Below are 20,192 nucleotides of genomic sequence, written 5' to 3' on the forward strand. Positions count from 1 at the left end.
ACTCATAGGCTTACTGAGAGATACAGAAAGAAGAATCCAAACATAGATAAGGGAATCTCTCTTCTGCTGGGGAACTGGCTGAGCTGCATCTCTAACCTCACCCCTCTCTGCTGTTTCTTTGACTAATCCACTTTGCTTGCTAACCCCCTGGCCGAACCTCCATTCTTCCTTGGGACTGGGGTAAGGTTGAGAGGGGTAGGGGGAAGGTGCAGGGCAGTTGGGAGCCCCTCCTGGGGACTCAGGTTTCTGGGAGGGCTGTTGTGTTGCTCTATTACCTTTTACTTTGTCTATTTCTGTCTATAACTGTATATACTGTAAATATCTGCTTGTATATTCTGCTAAGCTGTAAATAATAAGCTTCATTCAATTCCCAGAGCCAGCTGAGTCTAGTCTGGGTGATTTCCAAAAGTGGGGGGTGGGGAACACCCAAACCATCACAGTTAACCCTTACCAAAACCCTCCCTTTCGATATATTGCAGTAACTTTGTTAACAGGGGCATGTTAAGCTGCATAACTGTTCTCAAGCACCACAGCATGCAGTACTTGGCATTGGTCAGGTGCCACCACATCTGGTGTGTGTTATCAACAGTGAAAGTTGATAGTGTGTGACTGGTTGAAACAACTGCTGCCCACGTGGTGAGGCATGTATGTGAAGGATGGCCTGGATCAAGGCCGTGGGCAGGCATCTTGTCCCCATCTAGAGCCAGTGCTGTTGCCACTCTTTCCTCTGATACAAATCTCAGTCTTTGAATTAAAGTAGACCTGAACCAGCACTGACTGGGAGTTCTGTTTGGGAGGGGCAAGGCTTTAGGTCACTATATAGCAGGGGCCATGCTTAAATGCTGTGTTATGTGAACTGTTCAGTAGCCAATCTTGCACATTTTCAGAGAGCAGGTTCAGTAGCAGTCTTGCTTGTATTTGTGCTGCCAAGAGGCAGACAAGCCTGTTTGTGCCTTTAAATAAAGCCCTCATTGAAATCTCACTATGCTGATGAAGGTTGTCATAATTCGAACACTCAATCTTTAGTCAGGAAAGTCTTGGAGCGCCTTCTGCTTTCCTCCCAACCAGTACAGATCACCAGCAGCTGACCCCAAATCCATTTCTTTTTGAGGAACAGCCTGAAAGACTCAGTACTGCCCTGCCCAGAATGGGAGGCCCAAGTGTGACTTGTACCTTTCATGAGAAGCTGGCTTCCCAGGGAGGTGGTGGAGTCACCATCCCTGGAGGTGTTCAGCAAAAGCCTGGATGAGGCACTTAGTGCCATGGTCTGGTTGAGTGGCTAGGGCTGGGTGCTAGGTTGGACTGGATGAGCCCTCCCAGAAACCTGAGTCCCCAGGAGGGGCTCTGAACCACCCTTCCACTACCCTTCCACCCCCCTACATTACCCCAGACTTTGTCTTACGTTCAAGGTGAGTTTGGAGGGTCAGCCAGGGTGGGTAGGAAGCAGAAAGATGTCAGGCAGATGGCAGGTCAGAGAGAGAGAAGTGCATGCAGCCAGAGCCCAAGAGCAACTCTGTTATCTATGTTTGTGTTCTTGTTCTTATACATCTCAGCAAGCCTATGAGTGCAGTGGACATCACCACTGTTTCCTTTTCACAGCCTATAATCTAATTCTTCCTGCCAGAATATCCCAGTTAGGCTCAAACTAGCACACAGAGCTAATGTTGTGAGGCAATTAATTCATTTTCACTATTTGTCTTTCTTTCTCATTTGAGTGTAGATCTCACTCTCAGTGTCTAGGGTTTGACACTGTGTCCTAAAGCAGATCTGGCAAATGCTGTGAGTAGCATGGTTGTTGGGGACATGGACCTTGACACAGCTCTGTGTATGTCCTCATCACATTAAGACTGGTGAATTTTACAGAGCTCTGGAAAGAATAACATTGAGTTACAGATCCTGTTGATTTTTGAGCAGATGTGAACCAGGACATAAGTTTGTATCATCCAAGCTTTGAAGCAGACTGTCAAAACCACACCAGCTTTTTTTTTACAGTTTCTGCATGTCAGTCTGTTTTTAATGTTCATTCAGATATTCCTGTCTTTACTTGCCTGTCTTTCCTTTTAGTCTAGAGAAACACATCTGACTCAGTAGCATGTGATTCACTTTCTTTTAGTCATACTTGCCTTCTTCTTCAAGGCTGACACTGAGGAGTGCTCCTCCAGCCCTCTGGTATGAGTTGTCCATTTCAGTAAGCTGTTAACATTTGGGTATCCGATAGTTCCCTCCCACATTTTGTTGTTGGTTTGTTTGGGTTTTTCTGGTTTTGGGTTTTTTTAACTCCAGAATTCCTGCTGCAGCTTTTCCCCTGTGTTAACCTGGGGAAGTTGATAGTAGAGGCCCTCTGGCTTCTGAGGTTGCTTCCTCAGTTGCCTTTGGTTTTTGCTGTGCTCATCATGGCACTAGTAATCTCTGGTGGGGACGGCAGAGTAGTTTTGAAGTGGTGTTCTCTGTTCTCAGTGAAATGCTTTTGTCTGTTGTTTAGTGGAGCTCTCTGTTTTGTGTTGTTCTTTTTGTTTTTCTTTTCATTGCTCCTTCCTGTCTCAACCTCTAATATTCACTTCCATTATGACTTGGAGCGTTCTTATTTTGCATGTTGTCTCTTTAGGGCTTCCTTTATAGTTTACAACTATTCAGCATGTTTGTTATCTTGGGCCATTTATATCTTGAGAGGAAAGATGTTTTTGCTGAATTCTCATTTAGGCTGCTCTTAAATCTTATGTCAAATTTCCTGCATGTTTTACTTGACCTTCCAGAAATGCCATCAAGATCTTTGAGGATGGTGCTCCTGCACTCTGCCAATAGGCTCCTCTTGAATTTCAGGAGCCACCTTGTTCATCTTCCTCTTCTGCGTGCTGACCCTGCAGAAAAGCTCCTGGTTCCTGTTTCCTGAGGAATTCAACTGCTGTAATATTTCATAACATGATTTTCTAATTAATGATGGTAAAGTTCAAGGTAGCTTTTGCATGCCCTTGTTCTACTAAAGGCGTGAGTCAAGATGAAGTAAAACAAAGGAGACCTTTCAGGGCTAGAGTAGCATGACTGCAAAAAGCCTGGTTTAGGGAAATGAGGGCTGCACATGTGATCTCTCTGCCCTGTCTGCTGACTTTGATCTTATTAGATGATTCTGACCAAGTTTTATGGTGTGTTTAGGAAATCTGAGGGATACATGGTTGTGGTAGAGGTAAAAGAAAAGTAATTGCTGTGCATCGGAGAAGAGGTCCTTTTACTTTCTGCTCTGGTTTGATGTGTGATGTAATTTGACTGGTTGATGTGTTTTATGGCTGGCACAGGCCTACCTCTGAGTCGGCTCACAGAGCCATTTCCTCACCCAAACAACATGGCAATGTGTGGGAGAGCTGGAAGTGTGAGACCAAGCAGCCTGAGAAAAAGAATGAATTTGAGTGGGAAGGATGAATCAATAAAGACCATCTTCGACGGTCCTGCCATGTGCAAGTCAGTCAGCAGGTTGTTTTTCTTAGTGCATTTTAATGAATTCCTTATGTTAATAAACATGCTTAATAATTTATGGGCTGCTCTGCCTACTTTACTAAGCTGTGCACCATATATCAAAGAACAGAAACCACAAATTTGAAGGTTCTTGTCCTAGAAGTGGTTTTGCTTCCTTTCCATGCGGACGTGTGATGCACGCACAGGGCACGTGCCATCCCTTTTTGGTTTCCTAATTCTCTTACCTGCTTTTCTATTTTGATTCCAAGTTAGTACATGGCCTCTGTTAACTTTCTTGCTTTTGTAGGATTTGCTCTCCTTAAATTACATTTATTTCCAAATCTTCTGGCTTACAATATTTTTATTCACAGTATGACCTTTAGGTTTTTCATCATGGTTCTTCTGATGAGGAACCTGCAGTTTATTACTTGTGAAATGTAATTGTGCTGGAGGAAGTATAGGCTGGATGTTAGGAGGAAGTTCTTCACAGAGAGAGTGATTGGCATTGGAATGGGCTGCCCAGGGAGGTGGTGGAGTCACCATCCCTGCAGGTGTTCAAGCAAAGAGTGGCTGAGGCACTTAGTGCCATGGTCTAGTTGACTGGCTAGGGCTGGGTGCTAGGTTGGACTGGATGATCTTGGAGGTCTCTTCCAACCTGGTTGATTCTGTGATTCACAAAGGCCACAACACAAATACAATATTCAGTATCCACATTCAGAAGCAATCTAGCATACAACAGGGAATGTCAGTATGAAGAGAGAGTGCCATATCACAGGTTTAGCCACTTGAATCTACTGATGAATAATCAGCACCATGCTGCCATTGTGACAGCTTCAAAATGAAAGTGTGAAAGTGCTGGCTGGAGCAAAGTATCATGAGACTTGAAGTTCAGGTTGCAACATGAGAGGCTTTCCCTTCCAGTCGCTGCTTCCAGTTTCTGGTTTTGGGGTATTACTTTTTTCTGCTGAGGTATTGGAATTGGAATGGGCTGCCCAGGGAGGTGGTGGAGTCACTGTTCCTAGAGGTGTTCAGGAAAGGCCTGGCCGAGGCACTTAGTGCCATGGTCTGGTTGACTGGCTAGGGCTGGGTGCTAGGTTGGACTGGCTGATCTATGAGGTCTCTTCCAACCTGCTTGATTCTGTGATTCTAATACTTCTAATTCCATTTGCACTTTGTGTAATCAGTCTTGAGACTGCTAACACTGTTTTCAGCTCCAGCAGTTTCGCTGTCAGTTGATGCTGTTCACATCTGTTCTGTCTGTTAGTTATCTGGACCAATTGCATCATCTGCATCCTGGCCAGCATCTCTCTGTCATCTTGGTGATTGTTTACAACAAAATAAGACTCATCTCTTTCAGTGTCTTTTAAAAATTATTTTTAAATACCCCTTAGTTAGGAATTGTACTTTGGATGCTCTGAATCTCTAGAAACTTTCTGATGCTTTACCCATCCTGTTTCCATCTGTGCTGTCTTCCAGCCCATCTCAGAAATTCATTTCCTGGATCTCTCTCTCCCCTAGCCTGCTATCATTCTGCTTCATCCTGATGCAAGTGCCAGTTATTGTGCTTCTTCTGTCTGCTATCTAAACACAATTTCACAGCATTTTGGAAGTTTGAGGGTTGTTTTGTGGTGTTTGTTTGTTTGTTTGTTTTCCTCCAAATGTTGCACATCATGAAAGTGTTTGCATTAACCCCAGGCTTGACTTTCTTACTCTTGAATGGTGCTGTTAGTGGGCACTAGTATTGCCTGAGTAGCACTGGCTACGGGATGCAGACATAAGTCTCTGAGGATGATGTGCCAAGATGTAAATGTGAAGGGAAAGAGAAGCCTAATTACAGAGCTATCTTTTTACATTAGTATTCATTAAAATGTAACATCTTCTGACCATGTCTGGGATAGTTTTACAGCAGGTATGTGGAAGTGTTTTCCTGACTGTTTAGGTATGATTTTTTTTTTTTTTAGCTTTTACTGTCTGTTTGGAGCAGGCTTCAGAAATTTGTCTCAAAAGTCCATTAAGTAGAAATCATTTTGTCTCTTCATTTCCAAACACCTGCAACACCCTGAACATTGCATGCACTTACATTAAGAATAGCATGCACCCTGTACATTGCATGCACCTATTCCAATAGCAGTCATAGAATCAAGCAAGTTGGAAGAGACCTCCAAGGTCATCCAGTCCAACCTATCCCCCAGCCCTATCCAATCAACTAGACCATGGCACTAAGTGTCTCATCCAGTCTTTTCTTGAACACCTCCAGGGATGGTGACTGTAGAACTGAATGGAAATACTTATAAAATATTTAAAGACTTGCAACCTGTTAGAACAATAATTTTAATTTGTTGCTTTCCTCCCAGAGTAATTTGAGTGTAAGTGAAGTTTGCTGTAAGGGGTAGGGGGTTTTTTTTTGATTGTTTTTTGATTTTTCTGGGGGGAATAATTATTGCTTGGTTTATTTTTCCCCTGATAAAGTCCAACCGTAGTGTAGAGGGAAACAAGATTACATTTACCTTTATAAAGGAAAAGGAGTGTTTGCTCTGATGATTATATTTTCTTTATTTCTCCTCTTTCAGGTATTCACTTACAAACAGAGCACCATCACACACCAGAAAGTAACACCTATGCATCAAACAAGCACAGAGAGTGTGGAAGACATGGCAGCACTTGTAGATCTCCATGAGGGCTCCATTATGCACAACTTATTCCAGCGATATCAGCAAGATAAAATATATGTAAGTTTCTTCTAAAATGAAGAGAAATGGTTTTGAATGTGTGTGTTTTGCTGTTCTGTGGTATTTGCTCTCCTGATGTTCTCCATCTATCCACACAGAGCTGAGGCTTGCATTATCTATCATGTGTCCAGTTCTGGGCCCCTCAATTGAAGAAGGACATTGAGATGCTTGAACATGTCCAGAGAAGGGCAACGAGGCTGGTGAGAGGCCTCAAGCACAAGCCCTACGGGGAGAGGCTGAGGGAGCTGGGATTGGTTAGCCTGGAGAAGAGGAGGCTCAGGGGAGACCTTATTGCTGTCTACAACTACCTGAAGGGTGGTTGTAGCCAGGAGGAGGTTGCTCTCTTCTCTCACGTGGCCAGCACCAGAACAAGAGGACACAGCCTCAGGCTATGCCGGGGGAAATTTAGGCTCGAGGTGAGGAGAAAGTTCTTCCCTGAGAGAGTCATTGGACACTGGAATGGGCTGCCCGGGGAGGTGGTGGAGTCGCCGTCCCTGGAGCTGTTCAAGGCAGGATTGGATGTGGCACTTGGTGCCATGGTCTAGCCTTGAGCTCTGAGGCTGAGCAGATAATTTACCTGCTCACAGTCAGCACAGGTGTTGTCTGCAGTCTGCCATTGCCAGTGAAAGTCTTTGGCACTCTGCACCCTGGATCCTGGACACCTGCTTGTTTACATGGGACCACTGTCTGGGTGCCACATTTCTTTTGCCAACAGCTTTTGTCCAGCTTGCAGCCATAGCTCTTCCTACCCTTGTGACTAACCATACAAACTGCCACAGTGTGCCCACTCACTGACCTCCCTCCTCGTGTTCAGCCTTGTTTGTTTTGGTGATCTCTGATCCCTGTGCTCCTGAAGAATTTCAATAGCCTGCTGAGGATGTAGCTCTGGCCATGCCTGTGCTAATTCGAGCCTAGCTGGGATATTTTGGTGAGGAAAATTAGACTATAGGCTGTGAAAAGGAAACAATGGTGATGTCTACTTCACTCATAGGCTTGCTGAGATGCATAAGAACATAAACATAGATAAGGCAGTTGCTCTCTATCTCTCTCTGGGCTTTGGGCTGAACTTCTCTCTAACCTAACCTGCCACCTGTGTGACTAATCCTTCTGCTTCCTAACCCCCCTGGCTGACCCTCCAAATTATCTTGAACGTAAGGCAAAGTCTAAGGTAAGGTAGAGTGGTAGGAAGAAGGTGGAAGGGTGGTTGAGAGCCCCTCCTGGGGACTCAGGTTTGTGGGAGGGCTGCTGTGTTTCTGTATTACTTTTTAACTTGTATATTTCTATATATATATTGTAAATATCTGCTTGGCCTTATGCTAAACTGGAGAGGGACTTTGTACAAGGACATGTAGTGATAGGAGGAGAGGTAATAGCTTCAAGTTGAAAGAGGGTGCCTTTAGATTAGATGTGAGGAAGACATTTTTCACTGTGAGAGAAGCAAGGCGCTGAAACAAGTTGCCTAGAGAGGCTGTGCGTGCCTCATCCCTGGGAGTGTTCAAGACCAGGTTGGAGAGGGCTTTGTGCTGGCTGGTCTAGTGAAAAATGTGCAAGCCCATGGCAGGTAAATTGAAAGCAAGTGATCTTCAATGTCCCATCCAACCCAAATCATTCTCTGATTCAATGAAAAGAGTACTGCTTTCCCTTTTTGGCCTGCAAGAAGCATGGAATGCACAAACCCTTTCTTAAAGCTAGCTTCTGTCTTCTATTTTTTCAGACATCTTGATTAGTTAGATTAGGAAGAAACCTTCTTCCATTTAGGTAGAAGTTTGCTTTTGGGCTATCACCATTTTTGTAGTCCAGAACATGAGAAGAGTTAGGATGGCAGTGATCATACAGTGCAGAGTTTTTCATTGCTTTTTCCTTCCCCATTTTGCTTCATCAGGAGAAACTTGATATGGGAGGCCCAGCTTCTGGACATCACCACACAAGGTTTAGTGCTTTTCTTTGGATGCCTAAGCTAGCTTGTGTTCTAGGCTGGTATGTGACAAAATATGGAAAGATAAATACTAATGCTAAAAGTAGAAGGTGGCCATGTCCAAAAAGGGAGCCTTTTGTGAAGATGAATGAGAGATTTTGTTGGTTCTGAAGGAAGGCCAGCATGGCAGCATGTGATATGGAGGGGTGAAGTGCTGCAGCAGCTGTCCTTGTCACTGTTCAAAGGCAAATTGTTCCCAAAGCTGTTGATTCTGGTTTGTTTTTAGTTAAGTACACGTTGCAGAGGAGACTGACTTAGCCTTGGAGAGAACACCATAAACCACACCACGTGGACTGTGCTGCAAGTCGCACAAATTACAGTGTTTGAGCTGTCCCTGGGATGAGCTGTGGTTCTCCTGTCTCTGTGGCCAGTGGTTAGTTAGTGATGCAAGTGAGCAAATTTCAGAAGAACAGACCAGGGAATTAGAGAGCAGCTTTTGCTGAGGTGAGGGGAAGGTTGGAAATAACTGCAGTGTGCATTATGAACTTCTTCACTGTCAGATCCACCCTTGTTTGCTTGAATTCAAGCAATAAAAACATTGCAAAGCATATCTGATTAGGCTTTGCCTTTTGAATTGAGCTCTGAAGTTCCAAGTAGGCACATTACTGATTGAAGTGATGCTGATTTGACACTTTGCCTGTCCTTCTTTGAGTGCACAATGTGTGCCTGTGCCCAGAGTGGCACACTGTGTGGGGTGGGATGTGGGATGATGGTTCCATGATCACCCTCTTGTCATGGGGAGACTACCTCCAGGTAGTCCATCAGTTGGGTGTGGTGACCAGGAAGGGTGAAAGAGGACATAAGCTATTTTCTCTTGCTTTCAGATTAAGACTGCAGCTTGCCCAACAATAATTATAACCATCTCTTTGGTTTGTATATAAAAACTATTATAGCAGTGCTGTACCAGCCACATCCACAACAGAGTTTGGAGGATGGTGATAATTATGAGCTCAGTTTTCACAACTGGCTTCCTTTCTTTCTTCAGCTGAAGCAACAAACATCAAACAACTTGCATTAGGAAGCAACATTTCTCTGATTTATATTTTTTTTGAAGTGTTAAACTGGAAAAGTTGTTTGACCCCCTGAAAAAGTTGCATGCAGAGCTCCTAACCACCTTGTTACACTGAAAGCTCAGTTAAACATTCTTAAAAGACATATTCAGTTATTCATGCCTTGAATTTTAAATCTGTTTGTCTTTATCAGCATGTTCAGTTCCACTTTGTTAAACTTGGAGTAATGAATTTATCTGTTTTGAAGTCATGAAGGTTCCCTGAGGCAAGGAGTTGATGTTTGTGCGGTACTAATCAATAATGACTGTCGGAGTGTGTGTTGGGGGTGTTCACATTCTGTTTACAGACACCTTAGTATCTAGGTCAGTTGTTTTCTGTGCTTATTGTTGTATGTCTAGGGTTTTGCATACTGTTTTCATTTCTGAGTACAGTGAAATTCATTTCAGATCCAGTGCAGTTGCTCCATGCCATGTTATGATGGTCAGTGTGAAGCAAGTGTTGCTGCATGTTGTAGTGAGAAAACAGCTCAAGACATGGTTAGTTAAAATACAGACAGACATAATTCATACTCTTTGAAAGCACTCCTGGTAAGATGCACTCTGCCATTGACACTCTTTGAAAGCACTCCTGGTAAGATGCACTCTGCCATTGACGCAAATTGTAACTGGAGGCAAACAAAGGGAACTCGGCAGAAGACAATAGACTCCATGTCTTTACTTATGGAAACACAAACTGTAATGACTGACTCCTTAAAAGGAAAAACTTCTGGGCTCCCTGCAGAAACTGAACCTAGAAAGAATATTATGGACCCATGCACCATCCTGAACAACTCAACACTCTTGGCCTTTGTTCTTTTGTATTCCATGCTATCAATAAGCATGGGCCATTGACTAAGAAAACCAAACAGTGGTACACACAACCTGTATCATTAATTAGTACCATAAAACATGTCTAAATATTGTGCATGTACATTTAGATCAAATTCTTATTTGCTACGCTACCTCTTGCATTTATTCTGGTCGTGTCTGCAACCCAGCTCTGGTTGCACAGTTCCTCTCCACAGGCATCCAGTGCTCTAGAACAAGTGTCTGGTTGGCAGGATCTGCTCTATGGTCACTGAGGAAACTGCTGTGTACTTAATTGCTCTGCTTTTATAGTAAAGAAAATTTTAAGGTGTGCTGATGAATCACAGTGTTTTTCACACCTTCTCATGATACTGGGGAGGTGGGGAAAATTCTCTCCACCAGCTCCTTCAGTGCAGGTGCTGAGAGCAGACAAGGTGATAATAAGAATGCATGACAAATACCTACACATAGTTACTAACCTCCATAATTAACGTGTTATGCTTACACACATAAGAGAATGTGTTCAACATGAGTTCCTGTCTCCAAGCATTAATTACAGCTTCTATATCACATCTGTTACTAGAGAGCAGCAGACAAGGATCTATATAAACAGCAGGCTTCTAACTGGAAATCTAGTGGAATTTATTCATGGTGATTGCTATTTCTAATGGGTGGTCAGCTGTCTGCATGTATATATATATATCAACAATTACCTGTCAAAGGCAAATTATCATTATTTTTTAATTTGTTTTTATAATACAAGTTGCAGGAAGAACATAGCTGTAATGATAGGGGAAGTAAACAAATGCAATTAATTGGTTAACCAATGTTACTTATGTATTTTCCACAGAGGAGCTGTGGTGGAACTTGTGGCACTGCTAATGATAATATAACAAGAATAAAGAGCATTTGCCCAAACTGTTTTCCTCGCAGATAAAAATTCTGGGGATTTTAAAAGTGCACATTTTTTGATGTGAGCAGATATTCTGGACTGAGATATTGTGATGAAGATCACAGTATCACAGTATTATCAGGGTTGGAAAAGACCTCACAGATCATCAAGTCCAACCCTTCACCACAGAGCTCAAGGCCAGACCATGGCACCAAGTGCCACGTCCAGTCCTGCCTTGAACAGCTCCAGGGATGGCGACTCCACCACCTCCCCGGGCAGCCCATTCCAGTGCCTAATGACTCTCTCAGTGAAGAACTTTCTCCTCACCTCAAGCCTAAATTTCCCCTGGCATAGCTTGAGGCTGTGTCCTCTTGTTCTGGTGCTGGCCACCTGAGAGAAGAGAGCAACCTCCTCCTGGCCACAACCACCCCTCAGGTAGTTGTAGACAGCAATAAGGTCTCCCCTGAGCCTCCTCTTCTCCAGGCTAACCAATCCCAGCTCCCTCAGCCTCTCCTCGTAGGGCTGTGCTCAAGGCCTCTCCCCAGCCTCGTCGCCCTTCTCTGGACACGCTCAAGCATCTCAATGTCCCTCCTAAACTGGGGGGCCATGATGCCATGAAGAAGGGAGCTGCTCAGAAAGCTCTGTGTAATTGAGTACACTACCTTGTACGCAGAGGCGGCACAAACACATTATGGTTAGCAGCGCATTAGGTACTTGTTGGAAACCTGCTGTGTGTATATGCTGAATTCAGGAGCTTGCCCTGTATCATCAGTGCACTGTTTCAGATGGGATGATGAAGGGAGGTCAAGTTTTATTAAAAGTTTTACAAGTTATTCGTTCTGCCTGCTCTGTACCAATGCTTTTCTTCTCATTTGGTTGGTTGATAGAAGTGTAAATAATACATACATGGTCAAACAGGACAGATTCATGTTGGCTTCCATGGATTTTGAGAACTGCAAAGTAGAAATGCATCATCTTGTGCCAGTTTTGCCATTGGTGCTGGTGTTTATTGCTAGTGCCTTCTTAGATATGAATGCTTGTGGGTTTTTTCCCTCTGTCTCTTTGTTGAATGCCACTGCTGAGTCTGTGAGCTGAGAACAGAAAGCAGAACAACGTGCAAAACGAGAAGGAAATTTTGTCAGTAGTGTTACAGTTCTGAGATTATGCTTAATTGTAAATAAGAATTGGATCTTTCCAGAGAATTCAGTTAAGGGGGTGGATGAACTTCTCTGAGAGGCTAAGCAAAAATAACAGAGATAAATTTATTACATTTTATTGGTTCTGTGAATTTCTGTATAGTTTAGGAACACAGAGCATTCTAGCTCCTCTTTCTGCTGCTTCTGGCTTGCTGCTTGACTCTGACCTTGTTTGCTGCCTTGTTTTGACTGGTGAAAGGTACAAGGAGGGGGAAGAGCAGGCTGGCTGTGCACAGCCTCTGGACCTCTTTGTGTCCAGATAGGGGAAGAGAGAGTTGAAATATTGTACAAGGGGATACCGTGTTGTTACTGAACTGTAAATATATGTAAATTTGCCTTGTATATGTTTATTGTCTTTTACATTTTTCTATTTAGTCTACTTTTTGGAAACATAATTTCATTTAACTTCCAGAATTCTGAGTAGTGTGGTAAATTTACTCTGGGGATTGTCTACAACTACCTGAGGGGTGGTTGTGGCCAGGAGGAGGTTGCTCTCTTCTCTCAGGTGGCCAGCACCAGAATGAGAGGACACAGCCTCAGGCTGTGCCAGGGGAAATTTAGGCTGGAGGTGAGGAGAAAGTTCTTCCCTGAGAGAGTCATTGGACACTGGAATGGGCTGCCCGGGGAGGTGGTGGAGTCGCCGTCCCTGGAGCTGTTCAAGGCAGGATTGGATGTGGCACTTGGTGCCATGGTCTAGCCTTGAGCTCTGTGGTAAAGGGTTGGACTTGATGATCTGTGAGGTCTTTTCCAACCTTGGTGATAGTGTGACAACTTAAAAAAGGTATCTGGGGTAGGGAAGTTTACAAAAGGTGTAGGGAAGGAAGAATAGCAAAATACAAAATGTATAAGTACAACCCAAGTTGGTGATGGTGATGGCCACGTGGTAGAGAAACCAGGAGCAGATGGTATACAGGGAGCAGAGTGATGCAGAGAGTGAGGAAGAGAGAGAGGAACAGGAAGGGGGGGAGTGGGCTAACCATCACCTAGTGGTGTTCAGACCCACCCCTGGGGAGCGGTCAAGACCCCTAGGGTCAGGTTCAGGGTTACTCCCCTTGGAGTGTGAACCCCATACAGGTATGCAAAGTACTCACAGGCAGATTGAGTCAGATCCCAGGCTTTGTAATAAAAATATTTCCAAAGTGTTGTAGAGACTGTTGGGGTTTTTTTTTGGTATATCATCTGCCAGCTTTTTCATGTGCATGATTTCTGTGAAAAGCCCCTTCATCTTCCCAAGATGAATCTATAGGAAGGAAGAGGACCATTTATTTATCATTTTCCTTGCTGGAGGGTCAACTAGACCTTCAGACAGCTTTGAAAGACTCATTTGAGCATTGTGCAATAACCCAGCAGAAGGAAGAATTAGTGCATAGCCACAGGCCATTTGAAGTGATAAGTTGAGCCGTGCACCCTCTGCTATTTATGGGGGGGTTTGTGATGTGAGCTAAAGATCGCTTGGTTGGAGTTGAGCTGTGCAGTTGTGTACACAGATTGCTGCAGTCTGATGTTCAAACTTACATTCACATGCTGTATCACAGCATTGAAAACAACAACAATCAATGTCTCATTCTGAGAAATCAGGAGGCTTTCTGTTCAGGAGGTCAGTTGCTCTCTGTTGTGGAGGGGAAAATTAATTGTGTGAGATGATATTTTTTCCCCAAATTAATATTGTTTATTAATGTTGCTATTCAGAACTCTCACCACTAATTTTAATAACAGTTCTGTTCTCACACGGTCCTGGAAACATTCTGTGGCTAATATCTAGATCTAGTAATAACCAGCAAAATATAGAAACATTTAATTGAACTGGAAGAGGAGGTTCCCGTGGTCAAATGTTGCTTGCAGTCAGTATGCTGCTTGCCCAGTTGATGGGCTCAAGGAGCTCTTTCTGCTCATGGCAGAAGGCAATGGAGAATTACAAAGAGGCTTTTAAGCATTTACTCACAAATTATTATTACCCACTTGCAGGGCTTAGCCACAGTCCAGGCAGTGCCCAAATGCTTTCAGGGGACTCTGTCTTGTCAGACGTCAAGACTTAATTCTTCCTGGCTTCTGGGGAAAGGATGCAGACAATCTCTGACCTTGTCTCCTGGCTTCTTCTGGACCATCTGTGTATATGTCCAGGGATTCTAGGCAGGACCTTCAGGTGCAGAGGCAGATGTGTGCAGTCTCAGCACCATGTCACATTGGCCACGGAGACTGATCGTGTGCAGGCATCCAGGCTCTGCTCCTGGTAACTGGTGGCAATGGAGTTTAGCAGGCAGCAATAAGGCAGTGTGCAACAGCAGCAGGGCTGGGCACAGCAGAGAGAGCAGACACAGAGCAGGGAAGCAAAGCAGGGATGCAAAAGCAGGCTATTCACCTGGGTATCTCCTTTTATCAATGTGAGCTGAGATTGATTGCCCTTTGGACACAAGAGTAACCAATCAGGATGGCAGTTAGCCAAACCATTCCATATTAGGCAAAGCCATAGGCTTGTTTTTCCCTAATTTGGGAACAGCAGGGGCCTTGCACTAGGCAGGCACAAGCTAAGTGTGTGTACCTTGTTTACCACAGGGCCCTGGGCAGGCCAGACTCAGTGGCTCCAGGTTCTTTTGTGTCTGTTTCCCATGCTTGCCTCTCTGGTGGAGCAGAAAACCATGCCTAGGCAAGGCAGGAGATGTATAAACCCATTTTGGACCTATCAGGCCTACCACAGCATTCTCTCCACTTGGCAATGGTGGAGACATACTCTTCTGTAGCTGTTTATATAGAACAGACCATGCACAAAAGATCATTATCCTGATGTCCAGTAGATAGGAGTGCTACACAGCAGTAAAACTGGGAGCCTATGCCCTTCTTATATGGGAGAAAACCTGTCAGACCCTCTGAAATTATTAAATAAGGAAAGTTGTCTATCTGACATCAAAATTATTGTCTGGTATTCTGTTTTTTACCTTTGGCTGTAACAGTCCTCTTTTATCAGCTTATCTTTACATTGGTTTTGTATTTCCCATGTGGGATTTTTTGTGCAGGAACTTCCAGAATCTCCATCTAGATGAAGCAGTTGGATCAGTAGGAGAAAATGGATAGGAAAGTAAGATGAGATGAATGTAGAAGTGTATTTCTTAACCTGTTGAGAGTTTAGTGTGCATCTTTCACCATCTCAGAGCATTCTGTGGAGTTAAGCTGAAAGATGTGACTGCCTCTGTCCATTGCTGGCACCTAAGGAGCCAAATACTCAGTTTTTAACCCTTAAGAAATAGATCTAGGCAGTTTCATTCAGCTACCTAGAACAAGGGTATTATGAATGTACAAGGTCAAAGCTGTAGGGAGTAAAAGGATTCGTTTAGTTTAGAAGTTAAGGCAGCTGAGTTGTACAATGCAACTCTTCTCAGGAGGTAGCATCACCTTTGTTCTTGGAGATCCTTGGGAGCAGTACACCGTTGCTTAATACCCTTGTACCAAGGGAAGCGTAAAGGCACGGTAGTTGGGTTGAAGGGTCAACATACCAGACAAGGGTGCATCTAATAGAGTATGTTGCTGCCCAGCAGTTGCTTTGGACCACCTGAATTCACATACTAAAATAATCCTGCTGCAAGCTGTGTTAGTGAACACCAGCATGAAGTCTGGCTTTGGAAATGCCTTGGCACATTATGCCTTGGATTTGATCTCTGCTCAGCACAGAGATCAAAATCTACAGATTTGCCAGGATTTTGCACTTGTTTGGGGGTGAAGTTCCAGGTAATCAGAGATGCAATCAGCCTTGCCTGTACTCTCCCACACACCCTGCCACTCATAATTATCCAGCCTTGAGGCAGATCTCCAGGTGGCATTCTTGGGAAAGACCTGCACCATTATAGACAAGACCTGCCCCAGTTGGGTGGATTATATCTACACCAGCTGGCCAGTGGAGTAACCACCTCATAATATGCCAGTAACCAGCAAAGCCACATCATAACATTAATCCATTGAAGTGAGGTGATAAGCACCACCAGCAACAGCAGATCAAGCACAGATGATCTGACTGGATGATCTTGGAGATCTCTTACAACATGGTTGATTCTATGCATGTCTTTTGCCAGCCCCTGCTGCCCCCAGAAAGCAAATGCATCAACACAGTGAATGTACTACAGGAAAACATCCAAACAACAACTGTATACCAAGTTCTCTTGACAGACTGAATAGAATCTGCCTGTAATCATGCTGCTTGTTATCTCAGGCCTTCTGTCTCTTGGCTGGCTCACCAAAACTCACTCTCTTGGTTAAGACAGCCTGCTTTTTGTGCTGCATCTTGGCAAACCAGAAATAGACTGTCCTGGTTTAACAGTTTGCCTTCCAAGTGGAGCCCCTTGCTCCTCCAGAAAGGGAGAAAGAGTACTTAACACCAAAAAAAAAACCCACCAATAAACGGCCCTGGGTGGAGAGGAGGAGTTAAATGAGATGCTACACTATACAATTATCATAGCCTGGTTTTGCAGAAAAGCAGAGGCAGCAGCAGAAGGCAGCAGTAAAAGTTTCCCCCTGTGATGGTTTGGGTGTTACCTGCTCCCCCACACTTAAGAAAATCAGCCAGACTAAGCTCAGTTGCTCTGGAAATTGAATGAAGCTTTGTATTTACAGCTTAGCACCATATACAAACATATAGTTGCAATAGAGACAGAAATACACAAGTTAAAAGGTAATACAGAAACACAACAGCCCTCCCAGAAACCTGAGTCCCCAGGAGGGGCTCCCAACCACACTTCCACCTTCTCCCCACCCCTCTACCTTGTCCCAGACTTTGTCTTATGTTCAAGGTGAGTTTGGAGGGTCAGCCAGGGGGGTTAGGAAGCATAAGGATTAGTCACACAGACGGCAGGTTAGAGAGAGAAGTTCATCCCCAAAGACAGAGAGACTATCTGTGTTTGTTTTCTTGTTCTTATACGTCTCAGCAAGCCTATGAGTGAAGCAGACATCACCACTGTTTCCATTTCACAGCCTGTAATCTAATTCTTCTCACCAAAATATCCCAGCTAGGCTCAAACTAGCACACCTCCCTACCCCAAACATGCAGCAACCACCACAGTAGAAAAAAGTAACACCCCAAAACCAGAAACTGGAAGCAGCGACTGGAAGGGAAAGCCTCTCATGTTGCAACCTGAACTTCAAGTCTCATGATACTTTGCTCCAGCCAGCACTTTCACACTTTCATTTTGAAGCTGTCACAATGGCAGCATGGTGCTGATTATTCATCAGTAGATTCAAGTGGCTAAACCTATGACATGGCACTCTCTCTTCATACTGACATCCCCTGTTGTATGCTAGATTGCTTCTGAATGTGGATACTGAATATTGTATTTGTGTTGTGGCCTTTGTGAATCACAGAATCAACCAGGTTGGAAGAGACCTCCCAGATCATCCAGTCCAACCTAGCACCCAGCCCTAGCCAGTCTTCTACACCATGGCACTAAGTGCCTCATCCAGGCTTTTCTTGAACACCTGCAGGGATGGTGCTTCCACCACCTCCCTGGGCAGCCCATTCCAATGCCAATCACTCTCTCTGTGAAGAACTTCCTCCTACCATCCAGCCTACACTTCAGTTTACAACCAGTTCTACAATTGCTCTTAATAATTTAGGGGTCATAATGTTGTGCACGTTGACAGGGGACTTAGAGATTAAAAGAAATGAGCACAGCTGATCTAATTTTGGCCATTTGGAATCATACCATGAGTCATCAGACATGATATGGGCTTGCAGAAGTCTAAGCATGTGGGGATGATTATAGAGTGTGACCTTTCCATCTTACAAATGGCTTAAAAACATCTACACTTGTAGTTTAGTACTTCACTTTGATTATGGTTTTTAAGAAAGGACCTTGGCTTCAGGCATTTTAGCTTGTAATTTAGAGAGGCAGCTGGATTCTGTCCCACTGGAATTAGCATGGGACTAACTGAATGATGAGGTATGCTTACCACAGAGAGGATAAATCAAAGTCCTATCAAGAACGAGGATATTAATTATGTTCCTGTTTAGGGCATACCTTTGCTCCTTCTAAAAAGCACAACAAAATATGGCCCAGCCATTTTTTTCTTGTGGTGACTGACATAGTTATCTTTGCTTCAGAATAAACTCAGTCGTGATTACTGTCAGTCTACCTGAGATAAGTGGACACCATGGAGACTGTATCTGCAGTGTGAGGAGAATTCTTGTGTTCCCAAGTTTTGAATCCTGACACCTTGACATTTGGCAGTGAAAACATAATGAAGTTTGACAGCTGTTTTGTGGTCTTTCAAATGTCCTCTGCCTTTCTGTAGTGTGTGAAAGCACTGGGGGTGTAATGCTGGTGAAAGCACTGGGGGTGTAATGCTAGTGAAAGCACTGGGGGTGTAATGTTATTGTAGCTGTGATAATTTAGAGGTGTAAGAGGATGTGCAAGTTGTGTGGAACAGTGCTCAAAATATTTAATTGTAAAGTGACATGTAAGTAGTTTTCTAGTCAGTTTCCCATGTATTAAGGGTAAGTCCAGAAAATAATACTTGTTTATACCCTTTTTTTTACTCCTGGTTCCTCAAGTGACTGCAGAAAAGTCAGGAGTTGTACAGAAACAAATCAGAAACGTAGCTTTTTGAGGCATCTGTAAACATGTTTTTATTTCTATAATGAAAGAGATTTTTTTTCCCCAAGAAGAAAGTCTTGAAAGAGTTGGGCAAAATGCTATTTCTTCATGTATGTATCTGTAACACACTTCTTAATGCTCCGTTCTGATGTAACATTTCTAGTAAGAAGTTGTGAAAGATATGTTGATTTTTGGTGCTATTGAAGAAACACAATGATAGAAACTGAGGAATGAATTCTCCTTGTGCCTGTTTCTGTAGTGTAAGGAGTTTTAGTTTCTGTTGTGATTGTTGATCAAAGCCTTAGTTCAGGAGGAGCACATAATGTCAGTTAGCAGAGCCCTCCAGCCTGCACTTGCCTTCATTACCCACCCTCCCTGTAGCATGAGATATGCAAAACCCTAAAGTAGTTATTTTTGCTGCCCTCCCCCTTGCCACCACCTTTTTGTCCCCTATGTATTTGTGTGTGTGTGTATGTAAGAAAGGAGGAGGAATGGGTGTCTCAGATGCTAGAAGTCTGGGAAGTACAGTGGGGTACCTTAATGTAAAAGGTGAAAGGAGGTCATGGGAAAAAGTGTGGGATAAAATTGATGACATTGTGTGAGCAGAACAAGCTAGGGTAAAACACATAAGTTAGTAAAAGACCCTCAGAAACAGAAGAGTTATTGTGGAGACGTAGAAGTTTGCCATAAATGGGAAGTGGAAGGTGAATTGTTGCCAGATATGGAGCAAACTTGAAAAGCTAAACTCAAAGTATCTGCAAAAGGGAAAAGAGTGAGAGCAAAGTGGTGCTACTAATGCAGTATGTTTGATTTATAGGGTTAAAGACAGGATCTTGCATTAGGACAGTCTCCTTTTTCATTGCTTTTTCTGTGCAGAGAACCTGAAAATAATTTTGTAGGGGGAATTCCTTACTCTGCTTTTACCTCTTGTAGTCCAATAGTCTTTTCTGCATAGGAACAGACATTTCAAACTGTATTTAGGTCATCCATTGGAAACTTCTTTCTTGTAATATTAAGCTCACTTGAAAAAGTGTATTTTAAACAAGTTTTTATACGGTTTGGATTGGTTTGACATCTAACAAAAGTACACTGTTTTCCCTAAAAAATAAGCAACTTTACAACCCCTCTCTTGTCAGATAGAACTATTCTGACCTAAGTTTTCTATGGGATTCAGAAATCTTTGCAACCTCTTGAACCTTGTTAAAGAACTAACTGCTTTTGAGTGTCTGAAGTCTAGGATGATTTCAAGATGCAGGTTCAAAGCTGAGTGATAGCAGAAAGCAGCAAGCAAAACAAAAAGCACTCCTAGAACTGAGGAAAAATCACTTCCTTTCTCAAGTATATCTTTTAACTCTTGCAGTGCCATCACCTTACTTGCTATGACAGGGCTTGAACTGATAATTTTGAAAGTCTTCTTAGAGTATCAGCAAGCAATCATTTCTTCTTTTTTTGCTAAAAGGAGGAGCAGAAATCTCTGGTTTGGAATTGAATGTGTTTTGGAAGGTGAATTGTCAATATAAGAA

General features: G+C 43.4%; 1 protein-coding gene across 1 annotated transcript in view; it reads left to right on the forward strand.

Annotated features, from left to right (window-relative positions):
- MYO10 (myosin X) overlaps positions 1-20,192 on the forward strand; it is a 154,295-nt gene that overhangs the window by 56,046 nt on the left and 78,057 nt on the right. Inside the window, exon 3 of the mRNA XM_064161193.1 lies at positions 6,018-6,176. Coding sequence (XP_064017263.1) covers positions 6,018-6,176 — 159 coding nt within the window. The remainder of the gene's footprint in view (positions 1-6,017; positions 6,177-20,192) is intronic.

This window comes from Pogoniulus pusillus, chromosome 21, assembly GCF_015220805.1.
Source record: "Pogoniulus pusillus isolate bPogPus1 chromosome 21, bPogPus1.pri, whole genome shotgun sequence".
NCBI lineage: Eukaryota > Metazoa > Chordata > Aves > Piciformes > Lybiidae > Pogoniulus > Pogoniulus pusillus.